This window comes from Panthera onca, chromosome C1 (genome assembly GCF_046562875.1).
Source record: "Panthera onca isolate mPanOnc1 chromosome C1, mPanOnc1 haplotype 2, whole genome shotgun sequence".
Classification (NCBI taxonomy): domain Eukaryota; kingdom Metazoa; phylum Chordata; class Mammalia; order Carnivora; family Felidae; genus Panthera; species Panthera onca.
In genome coordinates, this window is record NC_138346.1 from 183,086,880 (window position 1) to 183,105,403 (window position 18,524).

General features: G+C 45.9%; 1 protein-coding gene across 4 annotated transcripts in view; it reads left to right on the forward strand.

Moving 5' to 3' along the window:
- Positions 1-18,524, forward strand: part of LOC132670999 (BEN domain-containing protein 5) — a 1,465,258-nt gene that overhangs the window by 1,316,340 nt on the left and 130,394 nt on the right. For all 4 annotated transcript variants that reach the window (XM_060621418.2, XM_060621420.3, XM_060621417.2 and 1 more), the window contains exon 7: positions 14,753-14,842. In XM_060621418.2, coding sequence (XP_060477401.1) covers positions 14,753-14,842 — 90 coding nt within the window. The remainder of the gene's footprint in view (positions 1-14,752; positions 14,843-18,524) is intronic.

Below are 18,524 nucleotides of genomic sequence, written 5' to 3' on the forward strand. Positions count from 1 at the left end.
CAGTGGAGAGGTGAGAGGGAGGGGTCTCATGGGTGGGTAAGGGTGGGCCCCATGGCTGTGGCCACCCAGTGTGGTCACCCCTATCATGGGGTCACTCCCAGTGAGCAGGCCACTCATCTCAGGGCTGTCGAGCTGCCCTCTCCCCATACAGAGACAGGCAAGGCCTGTCGCAGCCCTGTCAGAGCTCCTCAAAGGCATCAGCTCACTGCCAATTGCCACATGCTTCCCCCGATGTGTTCGTAGGGTCAGGCAGTCGACAACCGTGTCTTGGGAGGTCCTCAGTCTCCTCATGGTGACCTTGCCAGTTCCCAACCTGTATTACTCTGTGCTTACAGACTAGTTTTAGAGAACTCCCACTTTGCTCCAGAAAGTGAGATTTCTCTCCCTGTCACCCCAGTGTCCCAAATAAGCTCTCCTGAAACTCGACTGTACCTTTAATGTGGGACTCTGGGTCTGGATTTGGGTCATTCTCAGCTCTTATGCTTCCTTCTGGGCTCTTTGTGTATTCTGGGTGTGTGAGGTTATGTGAACAGGGAACTCTGGATAAGTGAGGCACTGAGCCATGGGGGAAAGAGCATGGGGTTCTGGAATCAGAGCGAGCTGGATTGGATCCTGGCACAGCTGCTCACCACCTGTGGGTCTATGGGATGGAGATCAGAACACCTGCTCTCCAGGAGGTTCCAGGAAGGAATGAGATTAGATACACAGTGTGCCCCCTGAGGCCTGCATAGACCAGATGCTCACCTACCATGATTTCCCTTTTTCTCTTCTAGTGTCCAGGAACCTGCTTCGGTATCCTGGCATGCATATATCTGGGGCCCTCTATGTCCCCAAACTGCAAATGTATTAATCTTCCTCCTTTGTTCTTGGAAAAAGGCCTTTCCTCCTTCTCAGGCAGGTGGACTCCGTTTCTGCTATAAATCCAGTCTGTTTACTCTTAGCTTTGGAAGTTCCAGAGGAGCCACATGCACCTCTATTATCTTAGTAATCTTGTCCTGTTCTCAGGAAGGGACGGTGTCTGTGAGAAATTATCTGCTTGATCTATGCATATTTCCTTGTCCACTCACTCCCATACCTTCTCCTTGTTGTTATGACTAATGTAGTTTGATCAGGGCCATCCTAAGCCACCTCCTGAGTCCTCCAAATTTCCTGGATTACAGTATTTTAGGACTTGAGGGGCTGCGAGGCCATCTGAGAGACTGATGATGTAGTAAGACAGAGATCCAGACCTGGCCCACTCTGGATCTCACACTAGACCAGTGCTTCTTGCTTGCGACTGCATATTAGAAGAATAATTTGCTCTGAGCTCTGTCCCCAGAACCTTGGCTGGAGCAGGAGAGTTGGGCAGCAGTATTTCTAAAAAGCTCCCCAGGTGGTTTTAATATGCAGTCAGGGCAGAGAACCAGAGTATAAAATGTGTTTCTTGCCTATGTATCTGGAGAGAAGTATCAAATAATTATCCATAGGTGCCTGTCACAGAGGAGGATCCCAAGATGAACATCTCCCTCTGCAGACCTGGGCACCTGAATGGGTATCATTAATCAGTACTTACTTTATTCAGCAAGTGCACATCGATGTAAGATTCACTGGGTGCCAGATACTGCACTAAGTGCTTTACAAATGACCAACTTTTTACTCTTCAGGGTGCGACTATGAGATAGTCCACTATGACCCCCATTTTACAGACAAGAAGGCTGAGGGAGGCACAGAGTGAAGTAGCTTGCCCAAGGTCACATACCCAGATGGCAGTGGGGTTACTGCTCTGGTGCCTGAGCCCCTGCTTGCAACCATTATGTGAGACTGCTTCTCAACTCTCAGCCCACACGTGCCTGACCCTTCAGGCCCCGATGCCTTCCTAGATGCAACGGTCTGGCCCACGATGGGCCTGCGGCTTCTGAAACCAGAAATACCAGAGGCTACCTTTGTGGGTCCCTATAATTTACATCCCTCTCCTCAGCCTCTGAGTGAACCGCGGTTCAGCAGCTTACCTCAGTCAGCTTAAAACCCATTGGCCTGGCTCCAGTCCATGTGCCCCAGGGATAATCCGAGGCAGAATTTCTATCAAGGGTCCAGGTTCATCCTAGAAGCCTTAGCCAAGGATAACACCACTCTGTAAACACACCCTCTGGAAATATGTTCTTGTAAATTAAGTTTTTATAATTTATTTTACTCAAGCTAGACTCCATTCAGTCTAAGCCATGAAGCCATTAAGACAGTGGGGATAGGGCACCTGGGTGGCCCAGTCAGTCAAGCGTCTGACTCTTGGATCTGGCTCAGGTCATGATCTCATGGCAAGTGAGTTCAAGACCCGCATGATTGGGATTCTGTCTCCCTCTCTCTCTGTCCATACCCTGCTTGTTCTCTCTCTCACTCTCTCTCTCTCTCTCTCTCTCTCTCTCTCTCCGTCTCTCTCTCTCTCAGAAATAAACATAAAAAAAAGATAGTAGGGATAGATCATTTCCTAATTCAGGTAACCAGAGGTTTATTTCTTCAGCAGGTGTCAGAAATACCAATTGTGGATATAGATGCAAAGAGCTCTGTGAGTGTGCCCCACACAGCAGAAGTCCTCCTTCCCCAATATGTACCGGGGCCACCAAGAGGCCTTCCTGCTCCAGTAGGCTGCCTGGTTAATGGGATATTGACAACCTGCCTGGTTGGACACTAAAGCTTCTTTTATTGAGAACTTGCCCAATCCAATTTTCAAGTGGCATGCCTAGGACTTTAGCAGTTAGAGCTTTAGCTAAGCTTTGTCAGCGGCTGTTCCATTTCTGTTGAGAGTGTGCCTGGAACCCAGTAGTGATGCTGCGATCCAGAATCCAATGCATAGGGTAGAGAGGTTATCCAAGAGCTGATCACATGTTCTAGGTCCAACACGTGAAAATCCAAGTCACTTTCTCTCTTGGTGACTTGCCTGTAAACTGGGGGAGGTTAATTAGACCATACACAGTTCTAAGCATCTGTGTTCTGCGGCCTGCTGTGTGAATTCAGGCAGCATCCTTAACTTCTCTGATCCTTATAGTGGTGGAAACATCCTCAGTGGATCAAAAAGGAATTACCACAAGGAGAGTTGGTGTTAATTGTAGCTGATTTTTTGTTAAGCCACTTCCAATGGTGTATGTTTTTAAATCCATTCTCAAGGACCGGTACACGCCAGGTGGCTCCTTTGCAGAGTCCATACCGTTTTGACACAGTCCTTTTGTTTCAGCCATGTTGAAGCAGTTCCTCCAACACCAGCCATTTTGATACGGGGACATTTTGACACTGCCAAGGAAACAAACCATTACACCTTCAGCCTTTTTAAAAAACGTTACCAGATAATGTGCCAAGGAGACATTTCAGGCTACCTCCCCTCGGCCCCCAAACTTACCCCTCCCTGGTAAGACTTCTGAGGGGGCTTAGGGGAGGCAGGGAGGGGAGAGATTAGGCTTGGGTGGGCTCCAGGTCCAGGCTGGCGATGAGGGGAGCAGGGGCAGTAGGGAGCCGGTAGGAGGGAAGGAGAGTGCAGGTCAGACATGCGGGGGGGGGGGGGGGGGGGTTGGGGAGTGGCTTCATACAATACCTGCTAATTTTCAAAAGCATTTTACATTTTGATGCGACCATTTTGCAACTTTTTGCATCAAAACAACCATGTCAAAATGCCCTTCTCTGTCTCCAGCAAAGGAAATGAGTGCCAGGAAGAGATGAACAGGACAGGGCTTCTGCCCCCAAAAAGCTCCCGAGTTTCCAGAGAGGAAAGGCAGGCCCTGAGAGTGAAGCAAATTACTATCATAGAGATGGGCAATTGCTGTCACAGCGGAAGGGGCGAGGAGGAAAAAGAGCAGAGGGTGCCTGACTGCCTGGGGGTGCAGAAGGCTCCACAGGGCAAGGGGGTGGCGGGCAGCCCAAGAAGTATCTGTTGAATGACTAAGAATAGCACACGTGTAGTCGAGGGCTTATCCTGTGACAAGCACTATTACTACTGGTGCTTTATTTGAATTCATTTAGTCCTCAGGACTACTCAAAATCATTCCCCTTTTATGGATGAGGAGACCACGGCATCCAGACACGGATGGACCTTCCCAAGACCACACAGCTGATGAGTGGCACAGCCGTAAGTGCCCCTCACCCCCTCGCACCCGGTGGCCCCTCTGTGAGGGCCTGGAGGAGCTCCAGGGAGGCAGAATGAACACAGGTTTTAACATTCATCCTACAGGGATCCGTTCTGTTCTCACCCATTACCAGCTGCATGACCTTGGGTAATTTGCTGACCTCAGCCACGTCTTCAGTCTTATTCCTGGGGGCCTCCCCTTCCCCAACACACATCACTCAATGCCAGTTAGCTATACTTACTGACTCGACCAATATGCCGTCAGCACGTGTGTCTGCCAGGTGCCACTTTAGGCCTGGGTCCATAGCACTTAAATTCCCTGCTGCCTCGGAGCGACCGTCCTCATTGGAAGAGACTTAAGCAATAAGGAGCCAGCCCCGTAGAACCCAGGGGAGCCCCCACCCCCACCCCGCCCACCTAGACCAGGCAGAGAAACTGGAAAGAACCCCAGTGTGGAAGCAAGCATGATGAGCAGTGAGGGAGGGGTAAGAGGTGGGGGATGGGAGTGAGTAGCTGGGTTTGCTTCTAGCATACAGGGAGCCACTGCAGGACCCGAAGCAGGAGAGTGGGGTCATGTGCCTGAGAAGGGATTACAGGGCCCACGAGGGGCAGGGGGCCACTGTTCAGACCATACAGATGGGGGACTGAGTTTGAGTGGTGACAACTCTCCCCCCTAGTGAGAGACAGAGTGCTTCCTAAACTGTAAAGTCATGGGCATGTGGGAGTTTATCTATTATAATCACTCTTCTTTTTCCTCATCACCCACCCTTCCTTGCCTTCCTTGGCTGTTGCCATTTCATAGTCTGTGTAACCACGTCATGGGTGAGGCGTGGGTTCGTTCGTTTTCTCAGAGCCCGGAACAATCCAGCTTCCCTGGCTCCTCTGAAGATGTTGTGTTGAGAGAGAAAAAAAATTACACTCTTTAATAGAAATACTTTTCCTTCATTAAATGAAATCTCCAAAGCCCAGTAGCATTTTCAGTGCTTATATAAAGATGCCAGTGGGGATTTGAGATTGAAAGTGGTATTTTTATACAAGTCAATGAAGATCTCAATAGGAAGGAAAGAACACTCTTCAAATCTGAATTCCTCCAGCGCTGGGCAAGACGGATCTTCAGCCCTGGGTATGGATCACATTACTCTCAGCCCTACCAGGAAACTCTTCCTGGAGCACTTCGAGCACTCATAAATATTGGTTCTCTGTTTGGGGAAATTGTATTAATAGTGTCTTTCCAAGCCTGCAAACCATTCAACTTGAATTTCTGTTTGTACCTCAGTTCTGATAACTTTGTACAAAAAACTCAGGAATTTGTAGGAGTTTGAGTCAAGGCAGATCTATGCATGGGCCTGCATGCCTGCACACACAAAACAACGTCTTTTATCTGGTATAACTCAGGAATGAACTATTCCCTTTGGAGGTGTCAGAAGAAAGACTGGTCTCAGGAGATAGAAAGACCAGATTCAAATTCCACCTGTGACTCTTGCTTGTTGGCAAGGGTGGGCAATGCACGTAACCTCAGATTTCTTATCTGTGATAAGAGGAAAACAAAACAATTTTCCCAAGTCTGGTGAGACCTGGATCATAATGTATGAAAAGTGCCTGGCACACAGAAACTGCTCAAAACCTGTTCCTTTGTAACCACCTCTCACCTATTGTTTAAAAACCTGCTAGAATCATCAATTTCATAGCAATTATTCTGGCTATCTATTGCTAATACCCTCCTCCCCTCCACACACACACACACACGTTTCATGCTTACAATGAAATGACAATGGTCTTGCATTTTTCAGAGAATCTGCAATCCAGGGCTCCTTTCTACTGCATGCTCTCTGGGCCTTCAGCTGAGCTGCCTCCAACAGCTTTTTTTTCCCTTTTGTGTTCCATATCTGGGAATATCCAACACCTAATTTTTTATTTTATATTCCGTATCTGGGAATATCCAGCAGCTAATTTGCAGATGGAAAAACAGACATGAGAGTGGGTATTTGAAGGGGTCTGTTTGGAGCTATGTAACAAGCTAAGGAAATCTCTTTTCTGAACACCACCACTGTGTCAGGTCCTGTGGGGGGGAGAAAAAACTGAAAGGCACTAGCTCTTGAGTTGGTGAGACCACTAGGCGGCAATAGAACCACTGAAGGGACTGAGTTTATGTTCTTCAACAGCTGGTTGCTTTGGCCCCTCAGGACACAAGGCTTTAGAGTCTGGTGAGTCTGGACCTTCCCTGGCTTTCCTTAGGCTTCTTCATCGAGGAGATTTCTTCCCCCTCGAAGACTATGCCCAGCAGCCAGCAGGTGCTCAACAAATGGCATCAAAGGAAGCATTAGCTCTCTGCTCCACCTCCTAGCATCCCGGTGCCTGCCTCATCAGCCCCATCAGCCCCATCAGCCCCATCAGCCCGCTGGAGCCGGCCTGGAAAGTAGCGGGCTGGCTGAACTCTCTCGCCTTAGCTGTGGAAAAATCCATTACCGACAAGTCATTTGTCAAAGCCAACTGTTTAGCTGCTCTAATTTACATATTTATCAAGTTTGATTAGAATGTATTGTCTTCGACTTTCATCCCAGCTTTCACCTCTTCTCGCCCTCTTTTCCTGGGGAAACTGTTTTTGTTGTCCTTGTTGCAAAAGGGCACAGCGTAATTCAATTTGCATTTGCTAATAAGCTGCAACCCGAATCTGGGGAGGAATTTCTGGAGGCTGGGAGAGAGGAAAGGCAGAGCACCTGTTGGGGAAAGCCTGAGCACTCAGTTCTAGCCTCATAAGCTCATTCAACCAAAGGGCAACAAGTACTCTACAACTATTCCACCAGCATTTATTGAGCACCTTCTGTGTGAGAGGCCGTTGGAATACAAATTGTGAAAAAGACAAAGTTTGGCTCCAGTGTTGCTTACAGTCTAGTGACCTCAGTTTCTGCATCTATAAGATCAAGTAGCTGGACCAAGTGACCTCTAAGCATTTGTAAGTTACCATTTTTTAAGTATGTACTATGCATCAGGTCATGTGCATAAACCCAATGCATTATCTCAGTTAATTCTCACAAGATCCCTTGTCAATATCATTATCCTCATTTTGCAGATGAGGAAATGAATGATCTCAGAGCTCAGTGCCATTTGCAGCAGGGCTTGGGTTTAACCCACCTGCTTGACTCTAGGATTCAAGTTTATAACTGCAAAGCCAGGCTTGAGATTTTCTTCTCCATTAGTCTTTGAACTCCCAGATGGCAGGGACAGCATCTGGTTCCTCTCCATGTCCTCAGGGTCCAGCCCCAAGTTTGGCATTTGATCAGTGTTACAACTTGTGTATGGAATTGCACTAAACAGCCCTTCGTCCTCAGCCTTCCTGTTTTTTTTTGGCCTAAGGTCTGCCCTGTTCTCTTCAGCTGCTTCAGCTAAAGGCTGGTGTAGTAGACAGTGTAGGTACCACCCTGCCCGCTCCCCTTCAGGACCAATTCCCTCCCTTTCCAGGAGTGGTGGGGGCTGACAGCTCACAGCTGATTTCCTCCCTGGAACTTGCACTCAGCCAAAGGACAATGCCTTGCCTGAGGTCCCAGCCCTGCCCTGGAGACAACTTGCATCCAGTATCCAGTCAGTGCGAGACAGAGCCTGCCCCATTGCCTCCTGGAACAACCGCGCAGGGCACTCCTGGCCCAGAGCTCCCCATGGGATTGATTAAAGTCACCTTAGAGATCGCCTCAATCCTGCATAACTCCCACCTCTCACAAGTGTTCCTGAGACCAATTCCCAGTAAAGCTCCTAGAGGCAGTCTCAGAGCCTCCCTTCTGTTTCCCAGGAGACCCCACCTCAGCAGGAATTCAGAGTGGGCAGCTCTGGGTCTGTTTTCTGGAGGTGCTTGGAGGGTGCTAGGAACAAGACAGATGGTGGCAGGGAGAGCCCTCCTGCCATCAGCCTGTTTCTGAAGGTCCATTGCATACCTCTGCCTGAGATACCACATCTGAGATGTGACTTTTGATCCTGCTATGCAAGGCAGCCAATGATTTATGGCCAGATGAGGGGATCCAGATGAACTCTGTGAAGTCAGAGACAGGAGGGTGAGGGCACTACAGTCTGGAGATATCTGGGAAGGCTTTTGGGAGGAGTTGGGGAAAAGAAAATCTAAGAGATTAAAAGTTTGCTTGGGAAGATAGTGACAAGGCCAGTTTGAATAGGTAGAGTATTCTTATAGAAGCTTATAAAATATTCACACCAGGGGCTATTTTGCCTCCAAGGAGACGTTGGACGTTTGGGGATGTCTGAAACTATTTTTGATTGTCACAACAGGGGAGTGGAGTGCTCCTGGCATCTAGTGGGCAGGGGCTAGGGATACATCATACAGCGCACAGCACAGGGCCCCATGCAAACAGTTACCCTGCTGAAAATATCCATAGTACTGAGAAACCCTATTTCTGTGGCTTTTCTCTCAATAAATGGGACCTGCAATTATAGGCAATGCCATAGGGCAGGGACTTAAAGTCTCTTGCTTAGGTTTTTCTTGTGAGCTGGGGATTACTACTCTCATTTCACAGGGAACTGAGTGAGGCTCAGAATGTGTAAGTACCCGAGGACTCACGGGCCATAATCTGTGGGGCCTGGATGTGAGCCTTGGTCCATCTGCTTGGGAAGCCAGCTGGCTGGGACCCCCTTAGGGGACAGAAAAAATACAGGGACCAGTGTCTTTCTCAGTCTCCCTCCTCCAGACCTCCCCTTCTGCTGGCTTCACCCTCAGTCAGCATGGCTGGATGTCTTTGCCCTTCATCAAGCCTCAGCTCCACCCAGATGAATTCACTGGTTCTTCAGTGCCTCTGAAAAAGCTCTATCAATGCCTCCTAAATGCCATTTTTCTCATAAATTTATGTACAAGAAATTCTGCACCTTGAGCATGTTCTCACTATCATTCCCAGCTCCTGTTCCCTCTTTATTGTCAGTATCAACAGCAGAATGATATCCTCACATTACCCTCAATATGCCATATTTTATAGGGGAAAATCAAAATTATTGCTCTGAGGAAATCAGATATAGCACAACATTAACACCAGGGTTGGCCTAGAAGAAGTCCTGGATACATGATAGTTCCCTCTCTCCCTCCTCAGAGGAGGAACATCCGAGCAGAGTCTGGAAGGCTGAGTAGGAGTAAGCCAGACAGATGAGATGGGGGCTGGCTTTTTTCCCCCAGAGAGAAAAGCGTGTACCCAAGTGTGGAGGTGTGAGAGAACATTCGTGCTTGTGGAGCTGCCAGGAGTTGGCTGAGGCTGGGGCCTGGGGAAGGGATGGACAGGTGAGCACCAACAGCTACCAGAGGGGAGCCACACAGAGGAGGCTGTACTCGCCCGGAGGACAGCCAGGAGTTGCTCATGAGTTTGCAAGCTGGGAATGGTGTGCTCCCATGTGCGCTTCAGGAAGACTGCTTGGGTGGCTGGGTGGAGGACGGACCAGCAAGGATGGTGCCAGCACAGGGAGACCAGTGACCAGGCCATCCTAACCCTGAGCAGGCCCTCAGGCAGATGCCAGCTAACCGTGCTGTTACTGGTGTCAGGATTTCTTTTTCTCCAGCTTTAGTGGTAGTGTGGACCTGTTTGGGCCCTGGAGTGTTAGAGGAAACACAGCAGCCAGTTTGGTTTGGAAACCAGTAGGAAGGTATTTTCTTGACTTTATGATGGCCTTCAGGGATCACGAAGCCAGGAAAATAACAAACGCGTAGATCTGAGGAATAAAAAACCCTTCTCCTGTTATAACATTACACATCCCCCTCCCAGCTCTCCACCCCTTCCTCCTCCACAGAACACCTCACTCCCTATGACAAGTTATTGTCAAAATTACTGTCAGGGAAGATAGAAAGAGAGAGACCAAACTGACCATGTGAACTTTTGTCCTCAGAGGGCCCAGCTAGGGCTCTCTGGGGCCTCTTGGCATCTTCTAGCACCTCCACCAACCACAGATCCACTGATAACTGATTGGATCGGTTAGGGCTCTCCATGTTGACACCAAGGTTATGGCCCTGGTCTCACTCAGGCTGGGCATCAATAGGTAAGATACAGAGTTTCTTAGGCCATCTCTAGGGGGATTAATTAGTTATCTATGGCTGCCTGACAACTTACTCTAGAACTCAGGATCTTACCACAACAACTTACAATCTCCCAGTTTCTGTGGGCCAGGAGTATAAGAGCAGCTCTACTGGGCAGCCCGGGCTCAGGGTCTCTCAGGAGGTTGGGGGAAGCTGGTGGCCAGGGCTGGTTGTCACCTGGGACTAGAGGATCCTCTTCAAGCTTGCTCGCTCATGTGGTTTTGGCTGGCCTCTCTTCCTGGGTACTTCAGTCCCTCACCAGACGGGCCTCTCCACGGGCTACCTGAATGTCAGGTCATGGCAGCTGGATTCCTCAGTGTGAGTGATGACAGAGAGAGAGAGAGCACTCAAGACGAATGCCACAGTCTTTTTATAGCCTAATGTCAAAGGTGACATGCCATCCCCCTCCATGGTATTCTATCTGTTACAGCAAGCCTATCTGCCTGTCTGTCCAGCCCACACTGAATGGAAGAGGGCTTATCTCTACTTCTTGAAGGGAGGAGACTGACAAAGAATTTGTGGATGTATTTTTTTTTTTGAGATGGGGGAAGGGCAGAGAGAGAGAGAGAAAGAGAAAGAGAATCCCAAGCAGGCTGCATGCTCAGCATGGAGCCTGACATGGGGCTCAATCCCACAACCCTGGGACCATGACCTGAGCCAAAATCAAGAGTCAGACACTCAACTGACTGAGCCGCCCAGGAGTCCCTGTGACTGCATTTAAAAATCATCCCAAGGACTCTATTTAATCTCCAAGAGATGTTAAGAGCATAAATTTGAGATTCATAAAGACCTGGGTTTCATCCAGGCCCTACATGTGCTACTTACACAGGTGTAGACAAGTTGTTTCACCTTTCTAGATCTCGATGTCCTAATCTATAAAATAGGGGTAGGAATAGTTTCATTGGGTTGCTATGAAAATTAAATAAGGTCATGCATGTAAAGTGCTTGGCACAGAGTAAGGACTGAATAAATATTACTTGGTTGCTATTGTAACTGATTTCTATTATTGTCCTCCTTCACAAGAAGCAAAATGGCATGGAAGTTAAGGACATAGGTGAAGTCAGACTGCCTGAGTGGGGCCTCACTCTGCCAATCATGGGCCGTGAGCACTAAGACGAGTCACTTAATGTCTCTTGGCCTTGGTTTTCTGTAAAATGAAGATAATAATGCCTAGTGCCTGGCCACCTAATAGGTGTTCAATAAAAACTTTATAAGTAAGGAAATAGTGGATGATAGAGGGATATAATGACAAAGGGATGAGTGTGTATGCGTGTGCGTACACAAAGCGCATTTGACTTCAAACTCCCTCTGTTAACTGAAGAGGCCGGAATGGCTATCCGGTTCCCCTTGAGTGTGCCCTTGTACCCTTGAGCATGTCACCCTCAATGAACTTTCAGACTTATCACCCCTTACGGGTTGTTCTTGGTCTCATTGTTCAGCTTCTTTTCTACCCTGGCTTTGTTCAAGCATACTTCCTTCATCATCCCAGCTGCCTCCTTCAAGAATATGTTTAATTGGCTTTGCATGAGTCTGGGGATTCAGTGACAGAGGGGGGTGGGGGGTGTCCCATGTCACACCACCTCAGAGCTGCTACATTACCTTAAATTGATTTTGCAAATGAAAGCTAAAAGCTAAGCAAAGGCGACCCATCCATTTTGCCTAAAGATGATTATAATGCTCTTTTACGGCCTCCTAAATGACAAAGCAATTTGTTACCTGCCTGCATCAACATTTGCTTATATTAGCACCCGAGATGCTTGATTTTTATTAGCCCCATGTTATCATTTTATGAAGATGCAGGGGCTCAGTAAAATTAGTGTGCAAATAGAATGCCCATTTTGCATTTCTCTGTGGTCAGCAGAAATGCTGAATGCAATTGAGTTGATACCAGGTCAGGGGAGACATCCATAAAGGTAGCCTTCACTGAGGGCCTTGGTAATGCTATTTATCATTTCTGGACTGCTGGGATAGATGGGGTCAGTGTTAGTGTTTTTTAAAAGGTCTTGGTGGCATTTCATTTTTTGTTTTGTAAGTGAAAAAACAATTGTAAACACTAAGGCAGTAGCTCAACTTCCACCACAGCAAAAAGGGTCGAAACCAAACTCTCTTGTGTACATTGTAGACGGAAGTGCAGCAGATGTGACATCTGATACTGCTGTTGGTCGATCCAGGAGGAGACAGGGTCATGAGAGGAGTCCTAGGCTGGGAACTGAGGCTCGACTCCACCACTGCTAGCCACATGACCTTGGGCACAGATCTTCCTTTTGTGAGCCTTGGTTCCTCACTATGAAATGGGGTTCATACTGTCCACTACATGGAGGTGTGATAAAGATTAAATAAGATAAGCCATGATCTGTATGAGTGTTTTTTATTCCTTAATTCAATAGCAAATTCCTGAGTACCTATTCCACACAGAGTCCTGGGAATGACGTTAAAAATAACCATGAAAGTGCAGCTTCTTCCTGGAAGAGCCTATATTTAGTCTAGGAAATACTTAGGTGTCTAACTCCTCTTATACACCATAAATTTCTCTTCCCGTTTGTTCCTAAAGGTGCCAAACACAGAGCTGAGCACAGAGTGAGTTCTCAGGAATGTTATTTTTTTGGTTGGGGTGGGGGGAAAAATGTATTTTGGCTTCACTGTATTTGTTGCTGCCTCTCAGAGGCCTAGGATTAGAGAAGAAATGACCTCCATACTGGTCACCCCAATGCACCAGGCAAGTCCCAAGCCTGGGACTTTATTAAGAACCAGGCTTAATAAAGTTAATACATATGTTTTTTATTTTAGTCTCTGACGTTGGTGCGACTATTGGGATCATAAACCACGTTCAAAATAACCTGTCCCTAGCATTTCAGAAACAAAAAAAAAGGCTGTTAATTATTTCTATCTCCCCTCTCCCTCCAGGTCATCCTGTAATATACATATAGGATTCTTTAATCCAACTTCTCACAATGTTTATTTCTGAATTTCCTTCAGATCATGATTCCATTCTGGGTCAATCTGGCCTTCTGGTGCCAGTGACTAAGTAACCCCCTGCCCCTTCCTTCTGGGAATGTCACTCTTGGCTACTGCTTTTGTCTTATAATCTCTTTGCATGATAGCTAAACTTTATTATACAAATGAGATTTCTGTAAAAGCAGCAAGAGCTTGGGCTCTGCTTTGGGGCCATATTTTCCTACTTCTTTGCATGTCTGTTGATTGTTATTGCATGCTGGACATTGTGAACTGTACATTGTTACATGTCTGGATTTTGTTGTCTTCCCTTAAAGAGAGTTGCACTTTATATGGCAGGCAGTTAAATTTCTTTTGTTCAGTTCGGTCTTTTTGTGATTTAAACATTTTGTTAGAATGAATCTGGAGTAGTTTAGTCCCACCATTAAGACATGGCCTTTCTGGGTTCTCTACTGAATGCCCTGAATGATCAGTGAGGAATACCACTTTCGTGGTGGAACTCAAATGATTCTTATCCCTGAGTGATCCCCGAGAGCTGCACAGGTCACTTCTCCCTGATCACTTTCTCATGATTCTGTGGAGACCCTTTCTCATGATGTCATGGAGACCCTATGCATGCACATCTTGGGACCCCAAAAAACACTCTTAAGGATGCCTTTACAGATTTCTAGGATTCCTTTTCCACAGAGCTCTGTCTTTTCTGGAATGTGCAGAGTTTTCTGGAATGTGCAAGCTACAAACTTGCTTCAGACTCTCTGAAGTTTAATTGCAGTGAGACTTCCATGGTCTGCTCAGGAAACTCTTCTTTGCTCTTTGGTCTGGAATGGGCCTCCTGGCAGAGAGCCAGGGCAATCATAGGGCACACTTCATGTATGTCCCTTTGTTCATATATTAGTCCTGTACTGCCTCTGGTCTGAAAACAGTTGTTTTGTATATTTGCAAATATAATATAAGCAACTTTTCAGTTGCTTAAGTTGAAAGAGAAACCTGGTCCCTATTACTTCATCTAGGCCAAGCAAGGGTTTGGATTCTAATCTCAGCTCAACCCACACCTATTAGCTGTGTGACTTTGAGCAAGTTATATAACCTCTCTGAGCATCAGTTTCTGCCTCTATAAAAGGAATATTAACTGTGCATGTTTCTGTAAAGACTATAAATAGTGTGTGTAATATGCATGACTCAAAAGGTGCTAATTAAATAGCAGCTGCTACTAGTACTATTACTGATATAAATAGCTACATTCTTTACTCCAGTATTTACTGAATGTTTACTGTATACTAGGCAATATGTAAGCTTATTTAATCACTATTACTATCCATGTTTATAGATTAGTAAATTGAAACTCAAAAAGGATACACAACTTGCCTAGGGTCATAATCAGTGGATCTGGGATTTGACTTCACTCATGACGTCTTCAGATGATTGTAATATTGATATGATCAATTATACCAAAGAACAGGAGTGTAGCCTTTTAATATTGGGTAGCCAGGGATGTAATTTAATTAGTCAGCAATGACTGGGCCTGCATGATTCTAACCCAATGATTTAAGAAATGACTATAAAGCACCCAGACCATTCCCTACCCCTCTCTCCCATACCAACTCATAGTCTCAGCTTTCCCTGTGCCCCCTAAGCAACCTCCTTCCATTTTTATGTTACAGACAACCTTCGGGAAGGGGCGGAGCAGAAGGTGGTATTCATCACAGGACGAGTCCACCCAGGGGAAACACCCTCTTCATTTGTGTGCCAAGGTGAGTTGCAAAATCTCATGAGCATCCTGTGCCTATCCCTGACATCCGACTGGGGCACTGTGATGGCTTCTGGGACAGTGTGGTCACATGCAGAGTCATTATCTTGGATGCAAATGTACTTCATTTCTAAAGACATTATAGCTGATCTCCATTAGTAGTTCTTTCAATAAATGTTTACTAGCTACATGTATGGGTGGAAGAATGGGTGGATGAATGGTTGGATGGATGAATAGGTAGGGCTAAATGGAATTCTTTCATATGTGCTATGTTGAGGATAAGCCACACAGAGTCATCTACACTTCCTAGCTTGGCTTTTCTTGTTTACAAAATTAAGAAATCTGGCCCCAGGCCAATGTATATGTTAGTAGGAGTACAGTAAAGCAGGGAGGTAAGGATTAGAAGCTATCTGTTCACTCATTAATTCAGTCATTCACTTAAGAAACAACTTTTGAAATACCTACTATGAGCCAGGAAGCATGCTTTGTATCAGACAATCATCAGAGGTAAATAAGATACAATTTTTCGTCTCAGAGATATCTCTTTATAATTGCATTTTTATTTATTATTAAATATTTAATCCATATGAAATATATATTTAGTCAACAATATATATACATGCATACATATGTATTTAGTTCGTCAGCAATATAAGTATACTCAATAAATAATATATAAATAACAATTTAATGAATGCCCAGGTACTCACCAGCTTTAGAAGCAGAATATTATCTATTCCTTTTAAATCCTTTGTCCTGCTTTCCACCTTCCTCCTCACATAGATAACCATAAGCTTGAATCTTGTCTTTGTCTTTCTTAATAGTTTTATTTTGCATGTAAGCATGCCTAAACAATGTAGGGTTTAGTTTTGCATGTTTGGGGGCTTTTTATAAAGTTAAAAAAAGGTATCATCCTGTGTACATTGGTGCTTGTGTTCACCCAATATCCATGTTGGTGAGTGTGGCTGTAGTTCATTTCTTTTTGCCATGCACTCCATGTCTGTCTGCACCTCAACTACCTGTCTGTTCTCATGGACAATTCCATTGATGATAGTGTTTTTTCTTACAAACAATGCTGATACAAATGTCCTTATATGTGTGTTGCTTTGTGCAAATGTGCAAATGATTTTCTTTTTGTCTTTTTTTGAATTTTAGTTAACATACTGTGCAATACTGGTTTCAGGAGTAGAATTCAGTGATTCATCACTTACATACAACACCCCAACAAGTGCCCTCCTTATACCCATCACCCACTAGCCCATCTCCCACCCACCTCCCTCTATCAACCCTTGGTTTGTTCTCTATAGTTAAGAGTCTCTTGTGGTTTGTTTTCCTCTCCCTGTTCTCCCCACTTCTCATGTGTTCATCTGTTTGTTTCTTAAATTCCACATATGAGTGAAATCATGTGGTTTTTGTCTTTCTCTGACTGACTTACTTCGCTTAGCATAATACATTCTATCTCTATCCACGTATTGCAAATGGCAAGATTTCATTCCTTTTGATGGCTGAGTAATATTCCATTATATATATATCCCACATCTTCTTTATCCATTCATCAGTCACAAATGCTTTTCTAGGGCATATAACCATGGAAGGCAGTTGACAGGCCACAGGATATGTGCATCTTAAACTTAACGATATCTCCAAATTTCTGAGACCTACACCTCTATACTGCCACCAGCAATGTGTGAGAGTTCGTAATGTCCCACATTCTCACCAATACTTTTGCATTTTTACCTGTGTAGTGGGTACACCACATATAAAATATGTGACACTGTATATGTGGCGAGCACTGTTCTAAGCACCTTACGTATTTTATTTTATTTTAATTATTTATATTTTGCTAATTCAATGTAATTTATTTTAATTATATTAAATTTTCTATGTGATGGAAACTAATATTAACTATATTTTTACATATGAGCAAACCCGGGTCTGGTGAAGGTAAGTCATTTGTCTCATTTTAGTCTCTAAATGACCATAAGGTCAAAGGGATATTAAAAAAAAAAAAATAGAAATTATACAACTTGAGGGAGACAGTGGACTGCTGTGGACATATATGGTGATTTGCCATCAGACAGTCTTGGGGCCAAAAATTGTCTAGCACACTTCCTAGCAGTGTGATATCAGTTTCCTTAGAGGTAAAATAATTAGGGTTTCAGTACCCATTTGCAAAGGCTGTTGTGAAGCTGGTGTCAGATGGATGTGGACAAACTCCCAGTCCTGTGCCTGGCACTTAGCAGACACTCAGGACAGATGTTACCCCCTTCCCCATGGCAGTCTGCAAAGATGCCACAGGTAATCTGCTCTGTAAACTCTAAGGCACCATGCAAATTAATATGAGTCTTCTTTTCCCATTCATAATTGAGTCTACGGTGCTGTGATTAGGCACGATTGCCTCCCCCTTTCTTTCAGACCAGGAGCCAGAGTTTCAGGGAGAGGAAGTGATTGCCCAAAGATGAGCCACTCAGAAGAGCCAAGGCCGGTGCCTCGGCTCCCTGCTGCTGTCACTCCAGCTTACTCCTTGGCCTTTCTCACTTCCATCCTCTTTCCTCCCAGTGCTGTCCTTGCAGTAACCTCTCCGAGGTCCCTCCTGGTTTTACCAGACCCTCTACTTGCAGCCATCTGTCACTTACTAAACTTGGCAGCAGACCTGTTCCCCCGGCTGATTGGATACAACTATTTTGTCCTTGTTTTGTAAAAAAGATAGTAGTAGCCTTATCATCAATACTTCCAGCTCTGGGGGCCCAAGCTCCCAGGCCCACCTCCTCTGTGGGCAGTAGACAGAGGGCAGGGTCACCATCACATTTTACAGACAAGGCCTGAGACGCAGAGAAGTACATCTCAGGTGCTTTCTCTGTTGAGCCTGCTTTTCCAAAAAGGAATCTGGATGGTGCTGAGTTGATAGACTCAGTGCCGTCCCACAGGCTTTCCATCAGTGTTTATTCCTTGGCAGAGCCTTTTAAAACCTTCTCTCTACCTTCTCAAGATAAACTCCAATTCCTTCTCATGACATTTACAACCCTCCACGATCTGGCTCCTGCCAGGTTCTCAGGTCCAAGCCTCATTAGATCTCCCCACCCCCCCACCACCACCACACACGCAATTTAACCCTGAACAGGCAATCTTCTTCCCATCACCAGGCCTTTGAATCTGCTGCTCCTTTGCCCACCCCTTGCAACCTGGCAAACATCTCCCATCTCCCAAGGTTCGTTCAAAATACCCACTGTGGGCCCCTCTCCCACTCCCTTCAGACCCTGCTTTGCACCTCTGTTGTGGTTACCCACTGGTCATCTTTATTGCTGTGATTTGTTATGTATTTGATTGATATTTATTTCTTCCCTTTAAACTGTGAGCTATTTGAGGCCTAGGGCTGGATCCTGGAGTGTCATTTTCTACATCTGGAAAATGGGGATTATCTCGTTCATCCCATGGGGCTGCTGTGAGGAGCAAATGCTGTGTTGGCTCTGGGATTCCAAATCTGAGCTCAGAAAGAGGAGCCTTAAGGTCACACAGCCAGTAAACAGCAGAGGGGGGGCTTTGAGTCTGGATCTCCTGAGCCTGTACACGCACTTTTGCCCCACTCACAGATGGGAAGTGCTAGAAAGCCAAGCTTTATGCCTGGGAGAACATAGTACTCCCGGAACCCCACAATGGTTGATGTGCATTTACAGATGAGAATGGGG